A 23,217-nucleotide genomic window follows, 5' to 3' on the forward strand; every position below is an offset into this window, starting at 1 on the left:
ATCTTTATTATGTTTAAACTTAAGGCCAGAAAAACTTTACATACACTCACATCATTGTCCTCATCACTACTGCTACTATTTGTAAATGACAAGTATAATAATGTTTGTAAACTTAGAGAAGACCTCCAAAAAAATGGGGTTTGGGGGTTTTTTATAGTGGAACCCATTTTCTTCATTGGTGTTTGGAAAAACTGATGAGAATTCTTCCTCTGAGATCACCCTAGGTTGACTGGTATAATTAGTGATGGCAACAAGAAGGCAGACCCTGGCTACTGAAGCTGGAAGGCTGGAGGAGGCAGACGGGTCTGGGGTCGTGAGATGAGCGTTTGGGTCGCTGAGACCTTCCTGACTGCAGCCGCACCTTGACTCACTCCACTCCCTGTGACAGCGTCATCGGTTCCCAGCACACTGGGGAGCGGGCTCTTCTGTCAGCCTGGCTTCTTCATGAGAGCCAGTTGCTTCCCTGATTGCAGCCAAACTCCTGGCTACAGTAGAAAATTCAGAGCCAGGAGAGGGGTACAAACAAACCTGCTAAATGGACAGAAGTCACAGGACCCACCCCAGTGGAGAGCTTCGTCTCTGTCCTGAACATCTGAAGCCCTCTCTGTTGTGTTGTATAGTCGTTCATTCGTGTCTGATGCTTTTCGACCTCATGGACTGTAGCCCGCCAGGCTCCTCTGTCCATGGGATTTCCCAGGCAAGAATCCTGCAGTGGGTTGCTGTGCCCTCCTCCAGTGGATCTTCCCGACCCAGGGATCGAACCCAGGTCTCCTGCAAGGGAATGCTTTACCACTGAGCCACCAGGGAGGCCCCAAACCCTTTCTAGCTAGGTTTAAAGTCATTCTGCCTGATCCCTTTCTTCCTTAGAGCTGAGTTATTAATGCATTTAGCTGCATTAGAAAACCCTACTGATTTTCAATAGTAGTTGGTATTCACACCAGGCTATGTTTGCCAAGGTCCTGGGATGCAGTATGGGTGGTAGTGAGACGTTTGGTCTCAGGGGAAGACTGCCTGGATCGAATCCTGGCCCCTCTACTTACCAGCTGTGTCCATAAGCAGCTATTTCACCTTGCTAAGCCTTCATTTCCTCATTTGTCAAATGAGGATAATATTAATACATACCCAGTAGGGTTGAGGACAATATTAATACATGCCCAATAGGGTTGTTATCAGGAACAGCCCGTCTAAATCACTTAATACATGACCCAACACCTCTATAAATTCTTTTGTAAATGCAAAGCACTGTGTTTATGTGCCAGTAGGAAATATTACTCTCCTCACCACCAGCCTCTCCCCAGTTGGTAGATATCAAGTTAAGGCCCAAAGAAGTTAAATATATGGCAGGGTTGTCCAGCATAATGGCAGAGCAAAGATGGACATCTGGGAGGCCTTAGTTTAGTATCTGTTAGTCTCTACTGTGTCCAAGAGTTGTTTTCTTTCTTTCTTGCCTTTTATACCAAACCAATCCCCACTCTGGTGCTCCTGTAGATTCATTCTGCCACCTTCCACTGACATTAATTGAACACCTGCTATGTGAAAGCATCCTAGCCAGCACTGGACACCAACAATTGACGTAGCGGCTGCCCTGTGGAACTCTAACTGTAATGGTGACAAAATGCAAACAAATATTTATACCCACACAGTTAAGTCATAATCAGGGTGTGAAGGCCAAGTACAAGGTACTGAGACCCCGTGGATAGGGGCTTTGATCTCGTCTGGGGAGTCTAGAAAAGCACCCTTAAGGAGGTAATACTTTCCCTGAGACCCTGTGGGTGGGGGTCCAGGGTGACGAGAGCTTCCAGCAGCAGGAATGACTCCCTCAAATCTATGAGCAAAGGAGGACTTACTCAGGAGTAGAAGAGGGGCCAGTGTGGCCGAAACAGAGTTGGGGGAGGAGCAGAAGGAGGCAAACCTGGATGAGATGCCACCGTGGACACACAAGGCTGCGTACAGAAAATAATGAGGTCTTTAAAAGAGTTTACCCTGGGGAGTAACTGATGAAATGTGCACTTTTAAAGCACCTGCAATACGGGAGACCCAGGTTTGATCCCTGGGTCGGGAAGATCCACTGGAGGAGGGCACAGCAACCCAGTCCAGGATTCTTGCCTGGGAAATCCCACAGACAGAGGAGCCTGGTGGGCTACAGTCCACGGGGTCGCAAAGAGTCAGGCACGACTGAGCAGCTAAGCGCACAGCACTTTTAAAGATCACTAACCATGTATAAGGGAAGAAAAACTGATTTGTAGGATGACAGGGGTAGGAATGGAGATACTGATGGATTGGGCTGGGTTGGTGGCAGTAGAGATAGAGGGAAATAAATAGACTTAAGGGATATTTCGGAGGCAAAATATATGTATCTATTGATTGATCGTATGGCCATGGGTGGGGAGCTGGTTTGGAATAAAGATGACTAGTTCCATATGGGAGGTGTGGAATGTAAGACTTCTGTGTGAGGTATTCCAAACAGGTGGTTGTACGTGTGCTTGGATGCTTTTTGTGGTCTACCCTCTCATCCAGCTGAGACAAGCTCCACACAGTTTTGGTCCTTTTTCTCTGACCCTGGGCTATCTCTGAAGATTCTAATGCTGTGTTTCTCTGGTTTTTCAGGATTCCAGCCAGGCAATTCCTCTGGTGGTAGAAAGCTGTATCCGGTTTATCAGCAGACACGGTAAGCAGGATTACAGCCTTGTCATACTTATGCAAAGTTGGGAAGAACTTCCAGGAATTCTTTGCAGAGTGAGAACAGAGATTGACTTCCCATCCTGACGTTCTCAGAAAAGGAATAAAATCTTATTTGTTCACATAATGTTTGCTACCTCAGAATGGCCATACCTAAACACTGAGTGAAATGTATCCTATGGTTTTAACCCCCAGGTGCCTTAGCTAGTAGTAGCACACTCCCTTTTGCAGCTTGAGAGTGAGTTTTAAGGAATAGCTATCATGTGGGTAAGTCTGGCTGGCCTGAGTGGTCATGTTCGTTTCACCATCACTCACCATCTTTGCCTGTGTTCTTATCTCCCCTGCACTGCCTGGACCATTATGTCACATGGGCTTTCTGCAGCAGACTGCTTTGAAACAAGCTCCTTTTATACCATTGCATTGACTCGTGGTAATATTCAGTTTTTGTTCTGGTTTGTTCTTACTGGTTACGACATCTCCAGAGCTCAGTGAGTCGCTGCCCCTAAAGTTGTAGCCAACATTTAGAGTCTGCAGGGGCTGGCTCCTTCTCAGCCTAAGTCAGATCACACTGTCTTTTGCTTGGACGAAGCTGAATCTCATAAACTCCATTCCTCACCAGCTCCTAGGCTGGTTGGACAGGATTTAGGGAAAGAGATGAATTACCAGAGAACCAGTCTTCCAAGTGTAAGAGAATTTAGAAAGCACAGATATCTGAGCAAGCACCGTGAAGATTTCTAGGAACTGGGCATCAGAAGTTGTTTTCAGATACTCTTCTGACTAGTTACAGGAACAGTAACAGAATGACCTTCTTGGAGCTAAGGAGGTATGTAGATGATCACGTCTCTTAATTCAGAAGCAACCATTCTCTCTCCCTTCCTCCCCTTCTTCTTTCCCAATGAACTGGGACCTTGCTTGGGTTTGTTTTTAGAGCAGTAATTATTTTTAGCATGCTTATGACTTATCCTATTCTAATCAGCTACAGTTTTTTCATCATATTACCATTCACTAGAAATACTCTTGCCTGGAAAATCCCATGGACGGAGGAGCCTGATAGGCTGCAGTCCATAGGGTCACGAAGAGTCAGACATGACTGAGCGACTTCACTTTTCACTTTCATGCATTGGAGAAGGAAATGGCAACCCACTCCAGTGTTCTTGCCTGGAGAATCCCAGGGACGGGGGAGCCTGGTGGGCTGCCATCTATGGGGTCGCACAGAGTCGGACACGACTGAAGTGACTTAGCAGCAGCAGCAGCAGCAGCAACACCATTATATAGAGCTATTGAACAATCAGCAACTATTTATCAAGCCAATTTTATAATTAAGTGTCTAGTGTCTCATGTAATTTATTGAATACTATACTGAGTGAAAAACAAAATGGCTGTCTGAGTACAGGGTGACTGTAAGTGTACTGGTTGTTTACACTTGTGTTTGCATGGCTGGAAGCTGAGGCCCATGACTGCTGCCCAGCATCACGACAGAGTCCTGCACCACAGATGAGTAGCCGAGAAAAGATCAGTCAATTTTCTACTGAGTGTGTATCAGTTTTATACCATCAGAAAGTCGTGAGTCAAATCATGGTATGTCAAGGACCATCTGTATACTTATTGACTGCTCATTGTATACCAAAAAAAGATGCTGTCCTCATGAGCCTTATATATGTCAGGTGTTGGTGATGGTCATGAAGAAAAGTAAAACAAGGGGAGAAGGTAGAGAATGGAGTGGGGACACTGTTCTAGGCAGGTTGTTCATAGAAACCCGTAGGTCCCCTAGAGTGACACGTGAGCAGTCCTGAAGGAAATGAGGGAGGGGCTGCACGGGTATCTGGGGAGAAGGAACACCAAAGGCAGAGGTCCTTGGCACATACAAGCAAGCACGCAGGATGCGAGTGAGGCTGGGGCAGTGAGTGAGGCTGGGGCAGTGAGTGGAGAGGAGAGTGGCAGGAGATGAAGCCAGAGCCCAGACTCTTGGGTCTCGGCAGCTAAGGTAGCAGTCTGGGTTTTGTTCTAAGTGAGCTGGGAAGCTGTTGGAGAATTAGAAACAGGGAATGATCTTTCTGAAGGATCACAGCCTGCTGTGTAGAGCTAACACAGGAAGAAACAGGAGGCTGCTGCAGTAGGGAAGACATGGCGGTCACCCACCCTGCGCGTCAGCTGTGGAGTTGTTGACACGTGATGGGTCCTGGGTGTCGTGGCTTGAATGTCCCTGCCCCCATACAGGCACAGTCCATGTGGAGGCCAAAACTTAGCACATTTCTGTGGTGAGGCTCTGGAGAACCAGGCCTGCTCCCATGCTGCCGATGGGAATGAGAACCATACGACCCTTTTGAAGGGGGACTCAGCAGCACAGAACAAAATGACATGCGCGCCAGTTTTCTGAGCCAACAGTCCTTCTAGGAATTTACCATGAAGATGCACCTCCAAAATACGGAAATGCATGTGCACAAGGTTATTTATTGCAGTATCGTTTGTAATTGCAAAATATTAGAAACATCCTAAATACCATACTGGATGAATAAACTATGGTAGATCTGATAGACAGTGCCTGAAGAACTATGGACGGAGGTTCGTGACATTGTACAGGAGGCAGGGATCAAGACCATCCCCCGGAAAAAGAAATGCAAAAAGGCAAAATGGTTGTCTGACGAAATGCAAAAAGGCAAAACGGTTGTCTGAGGAGGCCTTACAAATAGCTGAGAAAAGAAGAAAAGCTAAAGGCAGAGGAGAAAAGGAAAGATAAACCCATTTGAATGCAGAGTTCCAAAGAATAGCAAGGAGAGATAAAAAAAGCCTTCCTCAGCAATCAATGCAAAGAAATAGAGGAAAACAATAGAATGGGAAAGACTAGAGATCTCTTCAAGAAAATTGGAGATACTAAGGGAACTTTTCATGCAAAGATGAACACAATAAAGGACAGAAATGGTGTGGACCTAACAGAAGCAGATGATATTAAGAAGAGAATACACAGAAGAACTGTACAAAAAGATCTTCATGACCCCGATAATCATGATGGTGTGATCACTCATCTAGAGCCAGACGTCCTGGAATGTGAAGATAAGTGGGCCTTAGGAAGCGTCACTGCAAACAAAGCTAGTGGAGGTGGTGGAATTCCTGTTGAGCTATTTCAAATCCTAAAAGATGATGCTGTGAAAGTGCTGCACTGAATATGCCAGCAAATCTGGAAAATGCAGCAGTGGCCACAGGACTGGAAAAGGTCCGTTTTCATTCCAATCCCAAAGAAAGGCAATGCCAAAGAATGTTCAAACTACCACACAATTGCGCTCATCTCAGATGCTAGCAAAGTAATGCTCAAAATTCTCCAAGCCAGGCTTCAACAGTATGTGAACCATGAACTTCCTGATGTTCAAGCTGGATTTAGAAAAGGAAGAGGAACCAGAACACCTGACCTGCCTCTTGAGAAACCTATATGCAGGTCAAGAAACAACAGTTAGAACTGGACATGGAACAACAGACTGGTTCCACATAGGAAAAGGAGTACATCAAGGCTTATACTGTCACCCTGCTTATTTAAGTCATATGCAAAGTACATCATGAGAAACGCTGGGCTGGATGAAGCACAAGATGGAATCAAGACTGCTGGAAGAAATATCAGCAACCTCAGATATGCAGATGACACCACCCTTATGGCAGAAAGTGAAGAAGAACTGAAGAGCCTCTTGATGAAAGTGAAAGAGGAGAGTGAAAAAGTTGGCTTAAAGCTCAACATTGAAAAAACCAAGATCATGGCATCTGGTCTCATCACTTCATGGCAAATAGATAGGGAAACAATGGAAACAGTGAAAGACTTTATTTTGGGGGGCTCCAAAATCACTGCAGATTGGTGACTATAGCCATGAAATTAAAAGATGTGTGCTCCTTGGAAGAAAAGCTTTGACCAACCTAGACAGCATATTAAAAAGCAGAGACATTCATTTACCAACAAAGGTCCGTCTAGTCAAAGCTATGGTTTTTCCAATAGTCATATATGGATGTGAGAGTTGGACTACAAAGAAAGCTGAGTGCTGAAGAATTAATGCTTTTGGTGGTGTTGGAGAAGACTCTTGAGAGTCCCTTAGACTGCAAGGAGATCCAACCAGTCCATCCTAAAGGAAATCAGTCCTGAATATTCATTGGAAGGACTGATATTGAAGCTGAAACTCCAATACTTTGGCCACCTGATGCGAAGAACCAACTCATTGGAAAAGACCCTGATGCTGGGAAAGATGGAAGGTGGGAGGAGAAGGGGGCAACAGAGGACGAGATGGTTGGATGGCATCACCGACCGACTCGATGGACATGAGTTTGAGTAGGCTCCGTGAACTGGTGACGGACAGGGAGGCCTGGCGTGCTACAGTGCATGGGGTCACAAAGAGTCGGACACGACTGAGCAACTGAACTGAACTGAACTGATGGTATATCCACACAGTGGGAAACTATGCAGCTACAAAAAATAAAAATAATAGTGAGGAAGAGTCCCATGAAGCGACCTGGAGAGCTTGCCAGGATATATTGTCAAATGGAAAAAAGCCAAGTGCAGAGGAGCACCTCTAGCATGTTGCCTTTCACGTGAGAAGGAAGAGCGTGTAAGAATGTAATGTGTCTTCTCACTTCTGCAAGAAGAAATACAGGAAGGATGAATCCAAAAACTAATATTTAACCGATTATCCTCACAGATGGGTGGAAAAGGGTGAGAATGGGACATGGGGTTGAAGCGACATTTCTCCTTTTCCTTTTGTGTAGTTTTGACTTTTAGAACTACGTGGGAGTTGTCCTTTCTCAAAAGATAAACAAGTATATAAAGCAAGGATGTGGGTAAAACCCCAAATGGAATATAAACAGTAACAAACCTAACTGTGCTGCAAATGAATAACACTGAGGAGATGAGGAAGAAAATAAGTATCTTTGAAAAGCAGTACTTTGATAACTAGAACTGTAAACAAATAATGTACAGTAGTTGGTAATTTTTTTGTCACAATTTTTTTTTTTTTAGAACTAGCAATTCTGAAGCCATTTTATAAGATGGAACAAGTTCCCTGGTGGTCCAGTGATTGAGACTCCACACTTCCACTTTAGGGGTCACAGGTTCAATCCCTGGTTGAGAAACTAAAATCCCAAAAGCCTTGCGGTATGGCCTAAAAATAACTGTTGTACAGAAAATTGAATTATTTCCCCCTAAATAGGGACGTATGGTATTACTGAACTCCCTAAACACGATGGGTAATATTTGTACATGTACATTTAATGGGGATAACGTCCATAACTTTTGTTAGCCCCCAGAACATCTGTGGTCTACCAGTTGCCAAAATCTGTACATCCTTACTATTTTCATGTTCCCTGAGAGGTGCTAGTGAGCTTCCCTGGGGGCTCAGTGATAAAGAATCTGCCTGCCAATGCAGGAGACGTGGGTTCAGTGCCTGGGTCAGGAAGATCCCCTGGAGAAGGGCATGGCAACCTGCTCTCATATTCTTGCCTGGAGAATCCCATGGGCAGAGGAGCCTGGCAGGCCATGGTCCATGGGGAGGGAAAAGGATCAGACAACTTAGTGATTAAACAACATCAACTACATTCTGCGTGCGTGCATGCTAAGTTGCTTCAGTCATGCCAACTCTTTGCGACCCTGTGGACCATAGCCCACCAGATTCCTCTGTCCATAGGATTCTCCAGGCAAGAATACAGGAGCAGGTTGCCATGCCCTCCTCCAGGGGATCTTCCCGGCCCAAGTAGCGAACCTGTGTCTCTTATGTCTCCTGCATTGCCAGGTGGGTCTTTACCACTAGTGCCACCTGGGAAGCCCACATTCGTTCTAGTCCCCATTACATAGATGGGAAAACCGAGGCTCACCTGTAAGTGGTGGGTCGGGGTGATCCAGGAAGACTTAAAAGACAGGAAGGGATGTGAGGAACAATTGAGACTCACTCAGGATGGGAAAACCCCACCATTTTCATGAGGAAGGGAGCAGAGTCACATGAGCAGAAGCTGGTGTTGTAGCAATCATTTTGAGACTTCTCTAGAAGAGCAACTCTTGGCAACAGCTGGATCCAGCTCAAAATGGAAAGTTTAGTGCTGTTTCCAAATAACTTACCCAAGTCTGATTGGCTTTATGCTTTTATGTTAGTCAGCACTAAGGAAAAACGAAAACGGTCACGCAGGTGTCAGCTGAGGGATGTGAGGTCTTACCTGCATTATCATAAAAAGCCAACTGCTTTTCCCCTTCTCTTTCTGGAAACCCACCATTTATTAATGTTCCTACTTTCAGAATCATCATCTAAAGATTCTGTCTGTTGAGCAGGAACACACACTGGCCCTTCAAAAGCCAGGGTTCTCAAGGGGACGTGGAAACCAGACTGAAAGGGACCTCAGTGTGCCTCAGGCCTGCTGCCTGGTTTTCAGTAAGCTCTCCCACGATTTCTTCTTTCCCTGGGCTTGTGCACCAGGTTGGCTTGTCCTTGATGTCTAATCTATCAAAACGTGCCAAGGTGATCCTCTTGTCAGCAAGCTGTTGGCTCCGCCAGTGACACTGAACAGCCTGGTCCCTGAGATGACAGCTCCTTATATTTTACCGTGGTTTTGACGAGTCACTGAGTATGTGACTGTTTCTGTCAGAAACTTGCTGTTCATGTTCTGTGTCTACACAGTATTATCTGGCTGTTACTCCCCATTGGTAACTACTCTAATACGGTACTGTTACTTTGGGGTCCTGACATTGCCTGCCATTCTGATTCTGTGAGGGATAGTCTGGAAAGTCCCCCATAGTAACAGACAACTTCAGTCCTATTACACGCAAAATAATTAAATTCCCTGTGCTTGCTTCTTACTGTTGCTTCAGTGGGATTCAGAATTCAATCCTGGCCAGTGTGGTTTACTTCAAAGTAGACAGGATTCATTCACCCTCCCTCATTAAGAGGGGAGTCCCAAAACAGTGGGCAAAATGTAATTATTCTCTTTTGTTTTCCAAAAAAGAAATGTGTTTGAGATTCGAAAGTTTCAGTAGATCATGCAGTAAGAGCAGAACTTTAATAAAATGCCCAAGATTGAGCCACAGGGCTTGTGAGAAAAACTAGACAGAGCTGATATGAGGAAAGACGCTACTTCAGTGCAGCCCCAGGGCTCATGCTTCCTGGAGCCACCCCTCTAGTTTTGAGTTGCATGTGTGAGGCTCTCGATGAGCCATGTCCATAGTCAGACTGACAAATGAGATGCACCCCCTGCCCTGCACTTTCACTCCAGTAGGCCCCACAAGCCTGGTGTTAAGGAATGAGTACATGATTGCAGCCGGAAGGCCTAGTTTTGTGTCCTGACTCTGGGTCTTATCATCTGTATAGCCTCAGGCGGGTCATCACTTATCTAGGTCATCACTCTCTTCTATAAAATGGGCTTCCTGGTAACCCCTGCCTTGTGGGCCTATAAGCACATAAGCACTCACCACACACGTTAATTTTCCATGATTAATTTTACTGCAACAAACTTCAAAAAGACACAGTTTCCGTGCACGCTATTCCAGTGTGGTATTCAGGAATGCTGCCTTTAGAGTCAGGCTGCAGTGAAGGGCCAGTAGCTGGCACAGCGCCTGTGATACTCGCCGTGGACTGATGGCTCGTCTTTTTTGCTTATCTGATTTACAGCAGTGTATTGCTCTCAGGTGGACAGCAACGTGATTCTGTTATATATAGACATATATCTGTTCTTTTTCAGATTCTTTTCCCATGTAGGTTATTACAGGATATTGAGTAAAGTTCCCTGTGCTGCACAGTAGGTCCTTGTTGACTATCTCTAACAGTGTATATATGTTAATCCCAACCCCCTAATTTATCCCTCCCCCCACCTTCCCCTTGTGAGTCTCTGTTTCATATATGTTCATTTGTATCCATTTTTTAGACCCCGCATGTAAGTGATAACATATGATAATTGTCTTTTTCTGTCTGAGTTAACTTAGTGTGATAACCTCTAGGTCCATCTGTGTTGCTGCAGAAGAGCATTATTTCATTCTTCTTATGGCTGAGCAATATTCCACTGTGTATATACACCACAGCTTCTTTATCCACTCCACTGTTGATGGACATTTAAGTTGCCTCAGTGTCTTGGCTATTATAAATAGTGCTGCAGTGAACATTAAGGTGCATGTATCTTTTTGAACTATGGTGTTTTGGGGATATATGCCCAGGAGTGGGATTGCTGGATCATATGGTAGTTCTATTTTTAGTTTTTCTAAGGAAACTCCACACTGGTCTCCTTTGTGGCTGAACCAATATATGTCCTCCCTTTTTCATAAGTAGTGAGAGCACTGTCCCCTAGAACAGCTGAACAGTGTTAGGATAGCTGAGGTACTAATTATGATCTCACACCTTGGGAAACTCTGATCATGTCTAATGGCTTGCCTGCCGCGCTCCTGGATCACATCCCTGATCCTGGGGGATAAGGAGGTGACAGAAATCACCTCTCTACTTTGTGGGAGGGACAGAGAGGCAGAGGCTGGAAAAGGAACCTGCTTCATAGACTTGGTCAGAATCAGAAACGGCGTAGACGACTCTTCCTTTTAAGCCTGTGACTCGGTACTTTCTTTCGGCCAATGCCTCATATTCATTGCAGTGATCTCTCCACCATCTCTGTATAGGCTTTCTCCTCTGGCCTGAAGAGAAGAGACCGGATGCTTAAATACGCACTGGCTGGGGGAGATGGACACTCAGCTAAGCTTGGCGCTGTGGTTGTGAATTTGCTTTTTTGTCTCCTTCATCACTGTTCCCTGTCATTCTAGGGCTACAGCATGAAGGAATTTTCCGGGTGTCAGGATCCCAGGTGGAAGTGAATGACATCAAAAACGCCTTTGAGAGAGGTGAGGAAACAGCCTTAAAGATTAGGCCAGACATTTGCCAGTCCCCTAGGGTAGTGGCTCCACCCTTTCTTCCCTGAGAGGTACCCAGAGTCAGCAAGCCAGCGTGCCTCCCTCTTCAGCCCAGCCCCTTCCCTCTGTAGACATCCTCCCTACCCGCCCTCCCACATGTGCAGGGAGACGCCGGGGACGTCCCAGTGTCCCCCTTGCCAGCCCCTCTCTTCCCTCCTCTCTCCTGCAGACAGTCCACCCAAACCCAAGAAGCTAACCGTGATATCTGGGCAGTTTGCGGCTCTACCTGGAACCCTTGGTGGCAGGGCAGACGCGCCTGTTCACGTAGCCTATTTATTATCTCGTGGGCTCTTAAGGTAGTGGGCAAGCTCTGGCAATTTCCATGCCTGTAATGGAATATATAGTTTCAATTTGAGGTTGGTCCTACCATTAAATCCAATTACGTCTGATAGGAAATTTTCCGTGGGGAGCGCCAGCATGATCGTTCTCTTGCAAGTAGGTGTGCTTAGTTGCAGGCTGGAAAGGAGGAGAGCTAGTCAGAGGGGCTGGCCTCCCTGGCCGCGTCTGCCTCCCCTCCGGGCTCAGTCCCGGCCTGGCCCGCTTTCATGATGCTTGGGAGAGAGCCGGTTGCCATGTCCCTTCCCTGGCCCATAGGGAACGTCCCTGAGCTAGTCTGGCACACGCAGATTCTCATTAATGGTCGCCTGTGCCCCTGCTCTGACCCCAGGGCCCCTGAGCCTGAGCAGCCTTTGCTTTTTCTAGTCCCTGGTTGCCCGGCTCAAGGCCGCCGTGCTGAGCAGAGAGCTGAGGGACTTCAGTGAAAGCTTGAGGAGGGCACTGCTTCCCTACCAGCTCTGCTTCATCCTGCGTGTTTTTACCCCTCCCACTCTCTCTCCTTCTTGCGGGGGTTTCTCACCCTCAGGAGAGGACCCCCTGGCTGGAGACCAGAATGACCACGACATGGACTCCATAGCTGGCGTCCTGAAGCTGTACTTCCGGGGACTGGAGCACCCGCTCTTCCCCAAGGACATCTTCCACGACCTGATGGCCTGCGTCAGTAAGTACCCAGACCGCAAGCTCACTTCTGGGCCGGAGCACCTTGTAGCAACAGGGAAATTTCCAGGTTTACGGTAATTTTTTTCTTTTCCTTCTGTGAAATTTCTCTTCCTTGGTGTAGGGGAGGAAAAAGAGTGACTTTTCAGGAAGGATCTGGACCACAAGTCAGAACTCCTGGTTTTTCTTTCTGATTCACTTTAAACTGTTTTATTTTGCTGGCCTTTCTCTCTCTTAATATGTTCCTATAGAAAATACAGTCCCTTTCAGCCATTAGGAGCTTATACATTAGTACTTGTGCTTTTCATGATACAAAGGGAGAATGCATGTGTTACAAATATTTCCTGCTTGTTGCTTTAAGCATGACATGACTTATCTGTGAGATGTGTTAATATGTATCCTTCTAGGAATTCAAACCCTCTGCACATTCAAAAGTAGTGATACGATATTTTCTCAGAGAGTCTCTACTTTTCTTTACATAAAACAGGTATCTTTGAATTTCTCTGCCTCTTACTGTAAAATTTGGGGCTTGAAAAGCTGCTCCTGGCCATTTATTATACTGGAACACCCTCTCATTTGTTGTCCATGGAAACCTGGATTAATATTAGGTCGTTCTGAGAGCAGACTCTATTGAGATAATGGTTCCAGAGGCTGGAGGAGGCAGTTCCTTTGAAATGAAGAAAGGCTCTCGCCCCAGATCAGTGAAGGTCTTCATCCCCAGCCCCAGCGCTCCCGCCCCCAGTCTCCAGTTTGGTTTAGTACATCCCCTGAGAGCTCAGGAAGCCAGCTCCCTTGTTTTGCTGACTTACCGCTGTTTGTGGGACTCCTAGTGGACCTGAGTTCTGTGGGTGACTGAGGAGATGCACCCCTCACGTCTTCATGTCTTCCAGGGCGGGGCCTGGATGGAACATGCTAAGAGAATGGGGGTTAGTACAGGATAGTACCAGGTACCTTGGCTGCCCAGTCCTCCCCTCGAGTTGTGCTCCTGATCCAGTATCTCCCACTTCATTTTCACGGAAAGGCTCTCATAGAAAATGACAGTATCCACGTGGCACAACGCGAATGTGGGAAAGCAGGCCCTGGGGAGGTCTGGGCCTTGGCCCACACCTGGAGTCAGGAAGGTTCTCTGGTTTTCTCCCAGTATCACTGCTTGCACGTGGGCCTGCCAATTCTTGCCTCTGGCCACCTTTTGCCATCCCCACTGCAGATAAGAGAGTGGGGAGGAGAAGCCAGACTTGTCCAGGGGCTGAGGGGTGTGCGCGTGGAGCAGGCAGGATGGGAGCTGGACGGCACCCACCCCACGCAGGCCCTCCAAGGCTGGGGGACAGTCACAGATGTTTCTGGGCAGCTCTTTGTTTCGGTGTTGTAATAAGAGGGTGGCAGATGCTGTGGGGAACTTGCCCAACCCTTCTGTGCCCAAGGAGCAGACATCTTAAGTCCTGCCCCAGCGAAGGGTCTAGAGCCCCGCTGCCAAAGCCCCACTGCAAGGAGCCCCTCACACTGGCCCAGTTCTCTGTGGGCTAGAACCGGCCACTCTGTGTTGTACCTGCTGCGAGTCAGGGCCTTCTGACCACTAGTCCCTGGGATCCCAGTGGAGGGTAACACATGGCTTTCTTCTTTCAGCAATGGACAACCTGCAGGAGCGAGCTCTGCACATCCGGAAGGTCCTCCTGGTCCTCCCCAAAACCACTCTGATTATCATGAGATACCTCTTTGCCTTCCTCAATCAGTGAGTAGATGTCCCTGGGAGCAGCTGATCGGCCTTGGCTTCGGCCAGTGAACATTTATGTGGGGACCTATGTTGACCCCTCCAGACCAGTAAATACTTACTGAACACATGCTGGGTGTGGTTTTAGGATGTAAAAATACATTGTGAAATAGAGACAAAAGCCTAGATATCATTTGGCTCATGGTCTAGCAGAGGACACAGACAATAACAGACACATGAGGCAGTGATAAGTGCTTAGAAGAAGAATAAAGAAATGCAAGTGAAGGGTCAGGGCAGGGGTGACGGAGGGGAGCCGGCACAGAGGGGTCGTCAGCAAAGGCCTCTGGGGAGTCGGTGTATGAGCAGCAGCCTGAGTGAAGGGAAGGAAGGAGCCAGGATCGAGGTCGTCAGGTTCACAAAAGTCATGGCAACACTGGGTTTGGATTTGAAGGAGCCGTTGGAAAGTTTGAAGCAGAAGAGTGTTGTGATCTGATTTTCTAATTTATTTTTAAAAGCTGCTTTGTGGAAAAGTTACTGTGCAGTGAAGTAAAGTTACTTAGACCAGGGAGGGAAGGGTGGAGGGTAGGGGAAGGGTCCGGTTTGGGATCTATTTGGAGCACAGCCTGTACAGGACCTGCTGATGGGTAGGGTGCAGAAAGAGGAAAGAGAGAAATTCTGAATTTTTGTCATGAGCAGTAGTGGAGTTGGGGAAGACAAGACGTGGATATGCTAATGTGGATATGTTAACGTGAGGCACCTACTAGCCCTCCAGGTAGAGAATCTAAGTAGGCAGGTGCCTCCCCCAGGCACCTCTGTCTTTACCCGTTGCTTTCACCACAGCACCTCCAGCAGCTAGGCCAGAGTGTATTAGGGAGCAACTTGAGGGCCGGATAAGGCCCATAGGTGTGTTCCCTTTAAATCCACTGCGTCTTGAAAGCACTGAAGCATTTAACTATTGGGAGATTTTACACTTAAAAAAAATCTGGATTTCTGGCTTCTCTTGAGAAAATCATTAGATCTGGCAGTACTGGGTCTGACAGCCACGTGGCTGCAGTTTCCTGTGGAGTAAGGGCTGCTGCCCGGATGTAGTCCAGGGACCCCAGTTTACCAGTCCCATTTCTCCCCGATACCCCCCAGTGCTGAGGCTGAATTCAGTTGAAATTATCATCTCTCTGGCTTTATGCCTTTTCATATAGTGGGGAAACATTTCTATAGGTCTTTAAATCTTTTTTTTTTTTAATGTGGAGGGGGTAATAAAACTTAGACTAAGGGTGTTTTAGCAGTTATTTCTTTGTGAAAATGAAGAATCTTCCTAGTGGGTTAGTTTCTGCTTCAGTGGACATTCACAGGCCATCTCAGGAGCCTCAGCCTGCCTGCAGACTAGGGTCAGCCTGCCTGCAGAGGCGCCCGGGTCAGGGGCCGCCGCCCCAGCCTCGCCCTGTTGTAGCCCGCAGCCCGCTGCCTCCCCGTGCCTGTGTCTGCACCATTCACTGGCCGAGCCCTGACTCAGTGCCACCACTGCCTTTAGTTGAGAACCCCTCATGACTCACGCCGGGTTTCACAGGCAGACAGAAATAGAAACCCTGGTAATAACTCTCAAGCCCGTTGGTCTCCTCTGGGCCACCAGGGCCACCCTCATCTCCCCTTGTGGACTGATACCTGCCCTCAGAGAGCCCGGTCTGCTCCCCAGAGCAAGAAGCAGGATGGCAGGGGAGCGGACAGGGTTTGGGGTGACTCTGTGTGTAAGCGCAATGCACCTGCTCTCTGCCCCGCATTTGCTTCCTGCTAAGTGGAGGGGCAGGGGGAGACAGGAGAGTAAGCATCGTAAGAGCAGAAGATGGCCACTGCTGAGGGAAACGTGGAAAGTTTTACCAGTTCAGTTGATGACTTTTGTTGTGTTTAACTTCTCTTTATGGTTAAAAAAAGATTCTCATCAAAGTATTTCATTGAAAAGATGCAACATTAATACCACAATATTTCTGAAACTGATAAATGGACACAGCTGATAGAAAAAACCATTTCTGCCTGCATGAGAAGGTGACAGGTGACAAGTGGCCAAAGTTGGCACGTAGTTCCCCATGCAGACTCTGCCTGGGCCCTGACTTTAGGACCTCTCTCCTTTGCTGTTATGTGTCCTGAGGATGTGCGTACTCTATTTCTGGCTATGGTCTTTTTGGGGGTTGTACAATCCTCCAGCCGAAGGAACTCTCAGAACTGAGACAGGTAGACAGACAGACAGACAGAAAGGTATGAAACTCCTTGCACAGTACACCAGTGTTGTGTGGACTTGACCGGGTTCCACATATTTCTGTGTAGCTAGCGTCCAATCCCTTGTATGAACCTTGAGTACACGCCTGTCCAGTAGGCCTTGTGAATGATTAACATTATACTATGGAGAAAGCAATGGCACCCCACTCCAGTACTCTTGCCTGGAGAGTCCCGTGGATGGAGGAGACTGGTAGGCTGCAGTCCATGGTGTCGCCGAGAGTCGGACAAGACTGAGCAACTTCACTTTCACTTTTCACTTTCATGCATTGGAGAGGGAAATGGCAACCCACTCCAGTGTTCTTGCCTGGAGAATCCCAGGGGCGGGGGAGCCTGGTGGGCTGCCATCTGTGGGGTCGCACAGAGTCGGACACGACTGAAGTGACAGCAGCAGCAGCAGCAGCATCCGCATTGACTCTCAATTACTGTGTAACAAATTGCCCTAAAATTGAACAACTTCAAACAAGGGGCCTTTATTGTTTGGTCCCAGGTTCTGTAGGTCAGGAGTCTAGGTGCAGCTTAGCTGGGGCCTCTGGCTGCAGGCTTCATGAGGTTGCAGTGAGTGTATAGGGGCAGGGCTGCAGTTTCTTCTGAAGGCTCGACTGGGAAAGGACCCACTTCCAAGTTCTCTCATGCAGTGTTGGCAGGACTCGGTTCCTTGCAGGTTGTTGGACTGAGGGCCTCCTTTTCCAGCTGGCTGTTGGCCGGAGGCTTCCATCAGTTCTTCATCACATGGCTCACCTTCAGAGCTGTGCATGACCTGGCAGCTGGCTTCACTCCAAGCAAGGGAGAGATCATCCAAGACAGCAGCCAGTCTTTGTAACCTAATCTCAGAAGTGACAGCCCATCCCTTCTGCTAGCTCCGTTCACTAGAAGTGAGTCACTAAATCCAGCCCACACACACAGGGAGAGAACCACACAAGGCTGTGAGTACCAGCAGCAGGGACCATGGGGTTCATTTCAGAGGCTCCAGCCTCAGCAGCTGTACCACCCAGTGGGGTTTTGCCCATTGCAGGTAACTCGCCCTCTCAGCTGCTGTCTCTGCTGCTTTCCTTTTGAAACCTGATTTCTTCAGATTTCTTCTTTCTTTTAGTCTCTTGCTAATCAAGTGAGGTCCACAGACCAGCAGCAGCAGCAGCACTGGGGAGATTTTTTTTTTTTTTTTAAGTTGCTCAGTCATGTCTGACTCTTTGTGACCCCAAGGACTATACAGTCCATGGAATTCTCCAGGCCTTCTCCAGAGGATCTTCCCAACCCAGGGATCAAACCCCAGGTCTCTCCACATTGCACACTGATGCTTTACCAGCTGAGCCACTAGGGAACCCCAAGAATACTGGAGTGGATTCTCCAGGAGATCTTCCCGACCCAGGAATTGAACCGGGATCTCCTGCATTGTGGGCGCATTCTTTACCAGCTGAGCTATAAGGGGTGGTTGTGAGAAATGCAGACGCTCAGCCCCTCCTCCACTCCAGCCCCATGGCCTCTGAATCAGAATCTGTATTTTGACAGAATCCCCTGGTGAGTCATAGGCACGTGAAAGTCTGAGAAGCGTTGTTCTGCATCCTCAAATATTGCTCCATAATCTGGAGAAGGGAATTGGCGGTGCTTCTCTCATTGTTAGGGCGCCCCAGCTGGTCTCCAGAAAGGCTGAGTCTTCTCTAAACGTCAGTATCTCTAGGGCCTCCCGGTTTGGGAAGTTTCTGTCTGTGGTGCTCTCCTGACTTTCACAGGAACAGACAAGTAGAATTGTGACTGGACTGTCTTGGAGGCTCGCAGATGCTCATGTGTTTACTCACGTATTTATTTAACATGTATTTATGAATCATTTACTGTGTCCCAGGCCCTGTGTCAGTTGCTGGCTATCTAAGATTGCATCAGACCGTCAAAGTTTCTGCCCTCATGGAGCCTGTGTGGCACATAGAATTGGAGGAAGACAGGAAAAACGAGTAACGCATGTCATATGCAGGGGATACGGGCTGTGGAGAAAGTCTAAGCAAGTTAGTGGGCTGGGAAGCATGAGGGTTTGCTCTTTGGCACACAGTGGTCAGGACCACCTCACTGAGCAGGCAACAGTGGGCAGTGCTGCAGGAGGAGGGCCAAGAGAGAATGGGGCCCCAGAAGCCACATCACGTGTCTCAAGGAGGGTAAGATAATGCAACGACAGTTTTGCTGAGGAAAGGCCTGAGAACTGACTGAGCAGCGTGGGTGTCACTCGTGGCCTTGATGTGTGTTGTCTGAACAGGGGAAAATTCTGATGGTGTCAGTTCAAGTGAGAAGGGACGCTAACCATGGATAAAACGTGGTGGATCCTGCAGTGGGGTGGGATTCAGCTAAATGCTATGTAATTTTGAGTAGGTTAAAGTAGGAACACTTGTGTTGTGTGTATTTGACCATGATAAAGGGGGAGGGGGAGAGTAGGTGAGTGAGTCTGCTGGGACCGCCACGACAGAGTACCACAGGCTGAGAGGCTCGAACAACGGAAGTTTGTCTCCTCACAGTTTTGCAGCCCAGCAGTCCAAGGTCAAGGTGCCAGCAAGGCTGGTTTCTGGGGAGGCCACGCTCCTTGGCATGTGCAAGGCCACGGCACGATGTCCTCACGTGGCCTTTCTTCTGAGCTCGCTGGGAGAGAGGACTTGGGTCTCTTTTCCTCTTCTCACAGGGACGCCAGTCCTGTAGGGTTTGGGCCCACCCTTATGGCTTCATTTAACCCGTAGTGTCTCCTTCAAGGCCCCATCCCTAAATGCAGTCATACTGGGGCTTAGGGCTTCAACAAATGGATGGGGGAGAGGGGACATGATTCAGTCCATAACAGCAGGGGCAAAGAAACAGCAGAATCAACAGATACAGACAACTCTCAAATAATTGTATGATAGAGGAAGGAGAACAGGACAGTAATTCGGTGTGCATAAGGGTTAAGAGAGAATTCTGTTTTTAAGATGTACGTTTGTATGCTAGTGGGGATGGGCCCCGTAGGGAAGAACTGATGGTGGAGGAGAGAGCAAGGGAGTGATATTCTTAAGGAGGGGGAAGAGGATGGGATTCACTGCATAGGGAGAAAGGCAGGCCAGTTACCAGACAAGGGAGCGTGGAGGCTGGGACAGGTGGCCTTACAGGCGAGGGCAGCGAAGGAACGCCTTTGAAGGGCCATCGGAAAGAGTCAGCCACGATTCCCTTCCCCTTCTCATCGCTTAAGGGGCCTGTTGGGGAAGTCTGTTAAATCACAGGTTTATGGATTCTTAGCCCCACGTTTTGCCTGGGGCTGTGGTGAATACAGTTTCTCTACATCCCTTTCAAAACCTGAAATCCATCCTGATGCATAATATCTTACCCAGAGTCTGCTGGTTGTTGCCAAATCAAACCCCCAGGGCCTGTGAAGTTTAAGGTTTTTAAGTGAAATATCATATGTTTAAAACAGTCTGTTCAAAGCTTCTTGCTCTCCCTGAGGATTTAAGGTTTCGGTTTGAGAATGCAGAGCCCTCAGCTTGTTAGATAATGCCTGTCAGGAGAAGAAGACAGTGGACTCCTGTAAATCAGGTACTGCCAAACTTTAGCAGCCTCACTCTCCCTTCCCTGACTGGAATTGCAGATCCTATGTCAACAAGCAAACTGGGCTTGAAAATCACAGAAAATATTTCTTAAACACCTCCTGTGTGCCAGGCACAGTGCTAAGTGCTTTACACATATTACTTCATTTAATCTTCACAACAGCCCATCATGGAAGCACGTAATTGCCCCAATTTATGATGAAAAGATTAGGGAACTAGGAAAAAACTATGGTAAGCAGTGGAGCTAGTACTCAAAACCAGATGTGCTTGGTTCTAAAGTTCTGGGATGTTCTGTGTTTCTTTATAAATGTAATCAGAGAGACAAATTTGCATCATTTAAAGGTAAAAAGTCCAGAGAAGTGCATGATAAAAAACAAGCTTCCCACACCAGTCCTGATTTTCTCATTGCCCCCCAAAAGCTTCTGTTCCTAATCACTACAGTGGACCTTTTGAAGGTGCTCAAAAGAAGATGAGCTTAAGTCGATAAGGAGAGTTCACTCCTGGTATGGGTAGAAACTAAAGAAAGTAAGTACAGCTCTTAGAGGAGATGGCATGTATAGGAGTCGATGGTGGTGGTTTAGTCGCTAAGTCGTGTCCAACTCTTGTGACCCCATGGGCTGTAGCCCGCCAGGCTCCTCTGTCCATGGGATTCTCCAGGCAAGAATACTGGAGTGGGTTGCCGTTTCCTACTCCAGGGGATCTTCCTGATACCAAAAAAAAAAAAAAATTTAAGAAAGAAGGAGCTGTTACCATCATTATCCATTTTAGATATTTCTTTTAAAAATAAAAATCCAGTCTTTTAAGTCTCATACTAGGTATAACCTTCCTAGTCTTCAAGGATTGCTAGCACTGTTGTATTATATACAAAATTGTGTGTATCTGTTATGTGCTCGTGTGTGAATTTCTCTGGGTAAGAATCCTTAGTTTTTGTCAAATTCTTCAAGAAGCCTCTGTTCCTCAAGTATTTAAGAACTATGGCTTTACCCCCCCAAAACTTCGGTGTTCCAACTGTAGCTTGGAAAAGAAAGAAGAATCTTGGTCTGTATTTTAATGGAAGTAGGAAATGGACCTGAATCCATAAGAAGTAGACCCCACTCCACAAAGACATGTCCTCTCCAACCCTTAGAGTCCCTTGGACTACAAGGAGATCCAAGCAATCAATCCTAAAAGAAATCAGCCCTGAATATTCATTGGAAGGACTGATGTTGAATCTGAAACTCCAGTACTTTGGCCACCTGATGCAAAGAACTGACTCATTGGAAAAGACCCTGATGCTGGTAAAGATTGAAGGCAGGAGAAGAAAGGGACAACAGAGGATAAGATGGTTGGATGGCATCACTGACTTGATAGACATGAATTTGAGTAGGCTCCAGGAGTTGGTGATGGACAGGGAAGCCTGGCGTGCTGCAGTCCATGGGGTCGCAAAGAGTTGGACACGAGTGAGCAACTGAACTGAACTCCAGACCTGGTCATCATAGCCACCTAGGAGCTGAGCCACCGTTTTTTTAGAAGACGGGAAAAGACTTCTCATCACTCACACAGCTTAAACTAGGACCCTCAGTCCTAGCGTTTATTTCACTTTAGCCACCAGACTTCCCAGAAACTACTGTTTTTTTCTTTCAAAACATTGTCAGATCACACTAAAGAAGCAGGGCCTTCCCCCTCCTTGTCCCTCTGTGAGGCAAGGAACCAGTCAGCCTGTGATGAGCCACAATTCTAGTCTCAGGCACCTCAAGCCTCTTGTCCCTGCTTAAGGTTCCCATGCTACTTATGTCTCCTGTCTCTCAAGTTTTTATTTGTCCAAGAAGTAGACTTGGAACCTTCTGCCAGCCTTTTCTGAATCTCTGCTCTCTTTTAACTTAGGAGCCAGGGGAGGGTTACAAAATTAAATTTTTAAAACTTTCTGTGATGCAGTCCAGATGCTGAGATCCATCAACTCACCCATCCCAGGCCTCCCTGCCTTTGACCAGGTCCTAGAGAGCAGTGGTCCTCTGCCACAGCCATTGTTTGTCGCTATCCCCACCTCCAGGTCCTACAGTGATGCTCTCAGGGGGTGGGGCCATGTCTGAATCTTCAGTGAAGGAGAGAAGCATCGAGTTAGAGAGAGACCAGCTTGGTAGTTTGAGTCTGAATTCTGGATACACCAGAGATAAACTGCCCAATTCTGAAGAACAGCTACTCAGATGAACACACCTGAGTGCCAGGCCTCTGGTTCAACACCAGGACTTTGGTATCATCTCAAGATCAGCCAGAAGCTGGTGCTGATGCCCATGAGGAAGGCAGAGCCCCTGAGCAGAACTCACATGTTTGCAGACTGTTGGGGTTGGGGGTACATCCAGAGTAGCCCAGCCTTCAATGTCTGGACACACAGAGACCAGTGGGGACTCATCACTGAAGGGCTTGGGTCCCTGGCCAGGGTTGGAGGTGTGGCTGGAGCAGCTGCTGGTTGAAAAGAGGGAGTTCCTAGAAGACAGTACCCGATAATGATAATGCATCCAGGAGAAGGCTGCACAGAAGCTAAGCCACATGCAGACCTTTTCCTGAATAAATCCTGAATGTACAATAGAGGAGGATATCCTGAGAATGAAAAACAATTGCATTAGCTGTTCCAGAAAGAAGTTCACGGGCTTGATGGAATACAGGGGCTAACTGGTTGGCTATTTGTTAAAATAAATCTAGAGCTTAGAATGGAATATCCCGAATAATTTGATTGTTTTGCTATTTAAGAAGGGACACGTGCACAGCGCCTGACCATGTCTTTACCAGGGCAGCCCAAGGGGCTGTGTCTGCTCTGGCCAGCTTAGTGAGCTGGTCTGTGGGAGCGCATCCAACTCCGAAGAGCAGTGTGTCCTCGAGACAGGGTGGATTTGGTGGGTAAAGTCTCGGGTGGGAGTAGGAACTGGGGAATAAGTAGGATTTGAACTAGGAGCTAGAGAAAGAGGAAGGGTGAGACCTGAAGAGAGGGGCTTTCCTTGTCTCCTGAGTGCCTGTCCTGGTGGTCATTCCCTTCCTGCCCCACTAACTTTCTAGAAGGGCTCTGATACCCAGAAAAGCAGGTGGCTGTGTGTGGCATGTCTGTTCTTGCCCCCGGCAGCGCCTCCTGTGACTGTTTCCTGGGCATTCATGCGAGT

The 23,217-nt window shown here is 47.5% G+C and overlaps 1 protein-coding gene across 4 annotated transcripts in view; it reads left to right on the forward strand.

The window, feature by feature from the left end:
* Positions 1–23,217, forward strand: part of SRGAP2 (SLIT-ROBO Rho GTPase activating protein 2) — a 250,476-nt gene that overhangs the window by 212,710 nt on the left and 14,549 nt on the right. For all 4 annotated transcript variants that reach the window (XM_068986092.1, XM_068986093.1, XM_068986094.1 and 1 more), the window contains exons 13-16: positions 2,608–2,668; positions 11,429–11,506; positions 12,438–12,572; positions 14,192–14,297. In XM_068986092.1, the coding sequence (XP_068842193.1) occupies positions 2,608–2,668; positions 11,429–11,506; positions 12,438–12,572; positions 14,192–14,297 (380 nt within the window). The remainder of the gene's footprint in view (positions 1–2,607; positions 2,669–11,428; positions 11,507–12,437; positions 12,573–14,191; positions 14,298–23,217) is intronic.

This window comes from Capricornis sumatraensis, chromosome 14 (genome assembly GCF_032405125.1).
Source record: "Capricornis sumatraensis isolate serow.1 chromosome 14, serow.2, whole genome shotgun sequence".
Taxonomy (NCBI): domain Eukaryota; kingdom Metazoa; phylum Chordata; class Mammalia; order Artiodactyla; family Bovidae; genus Capricornis; species Capricornis sumatraensis.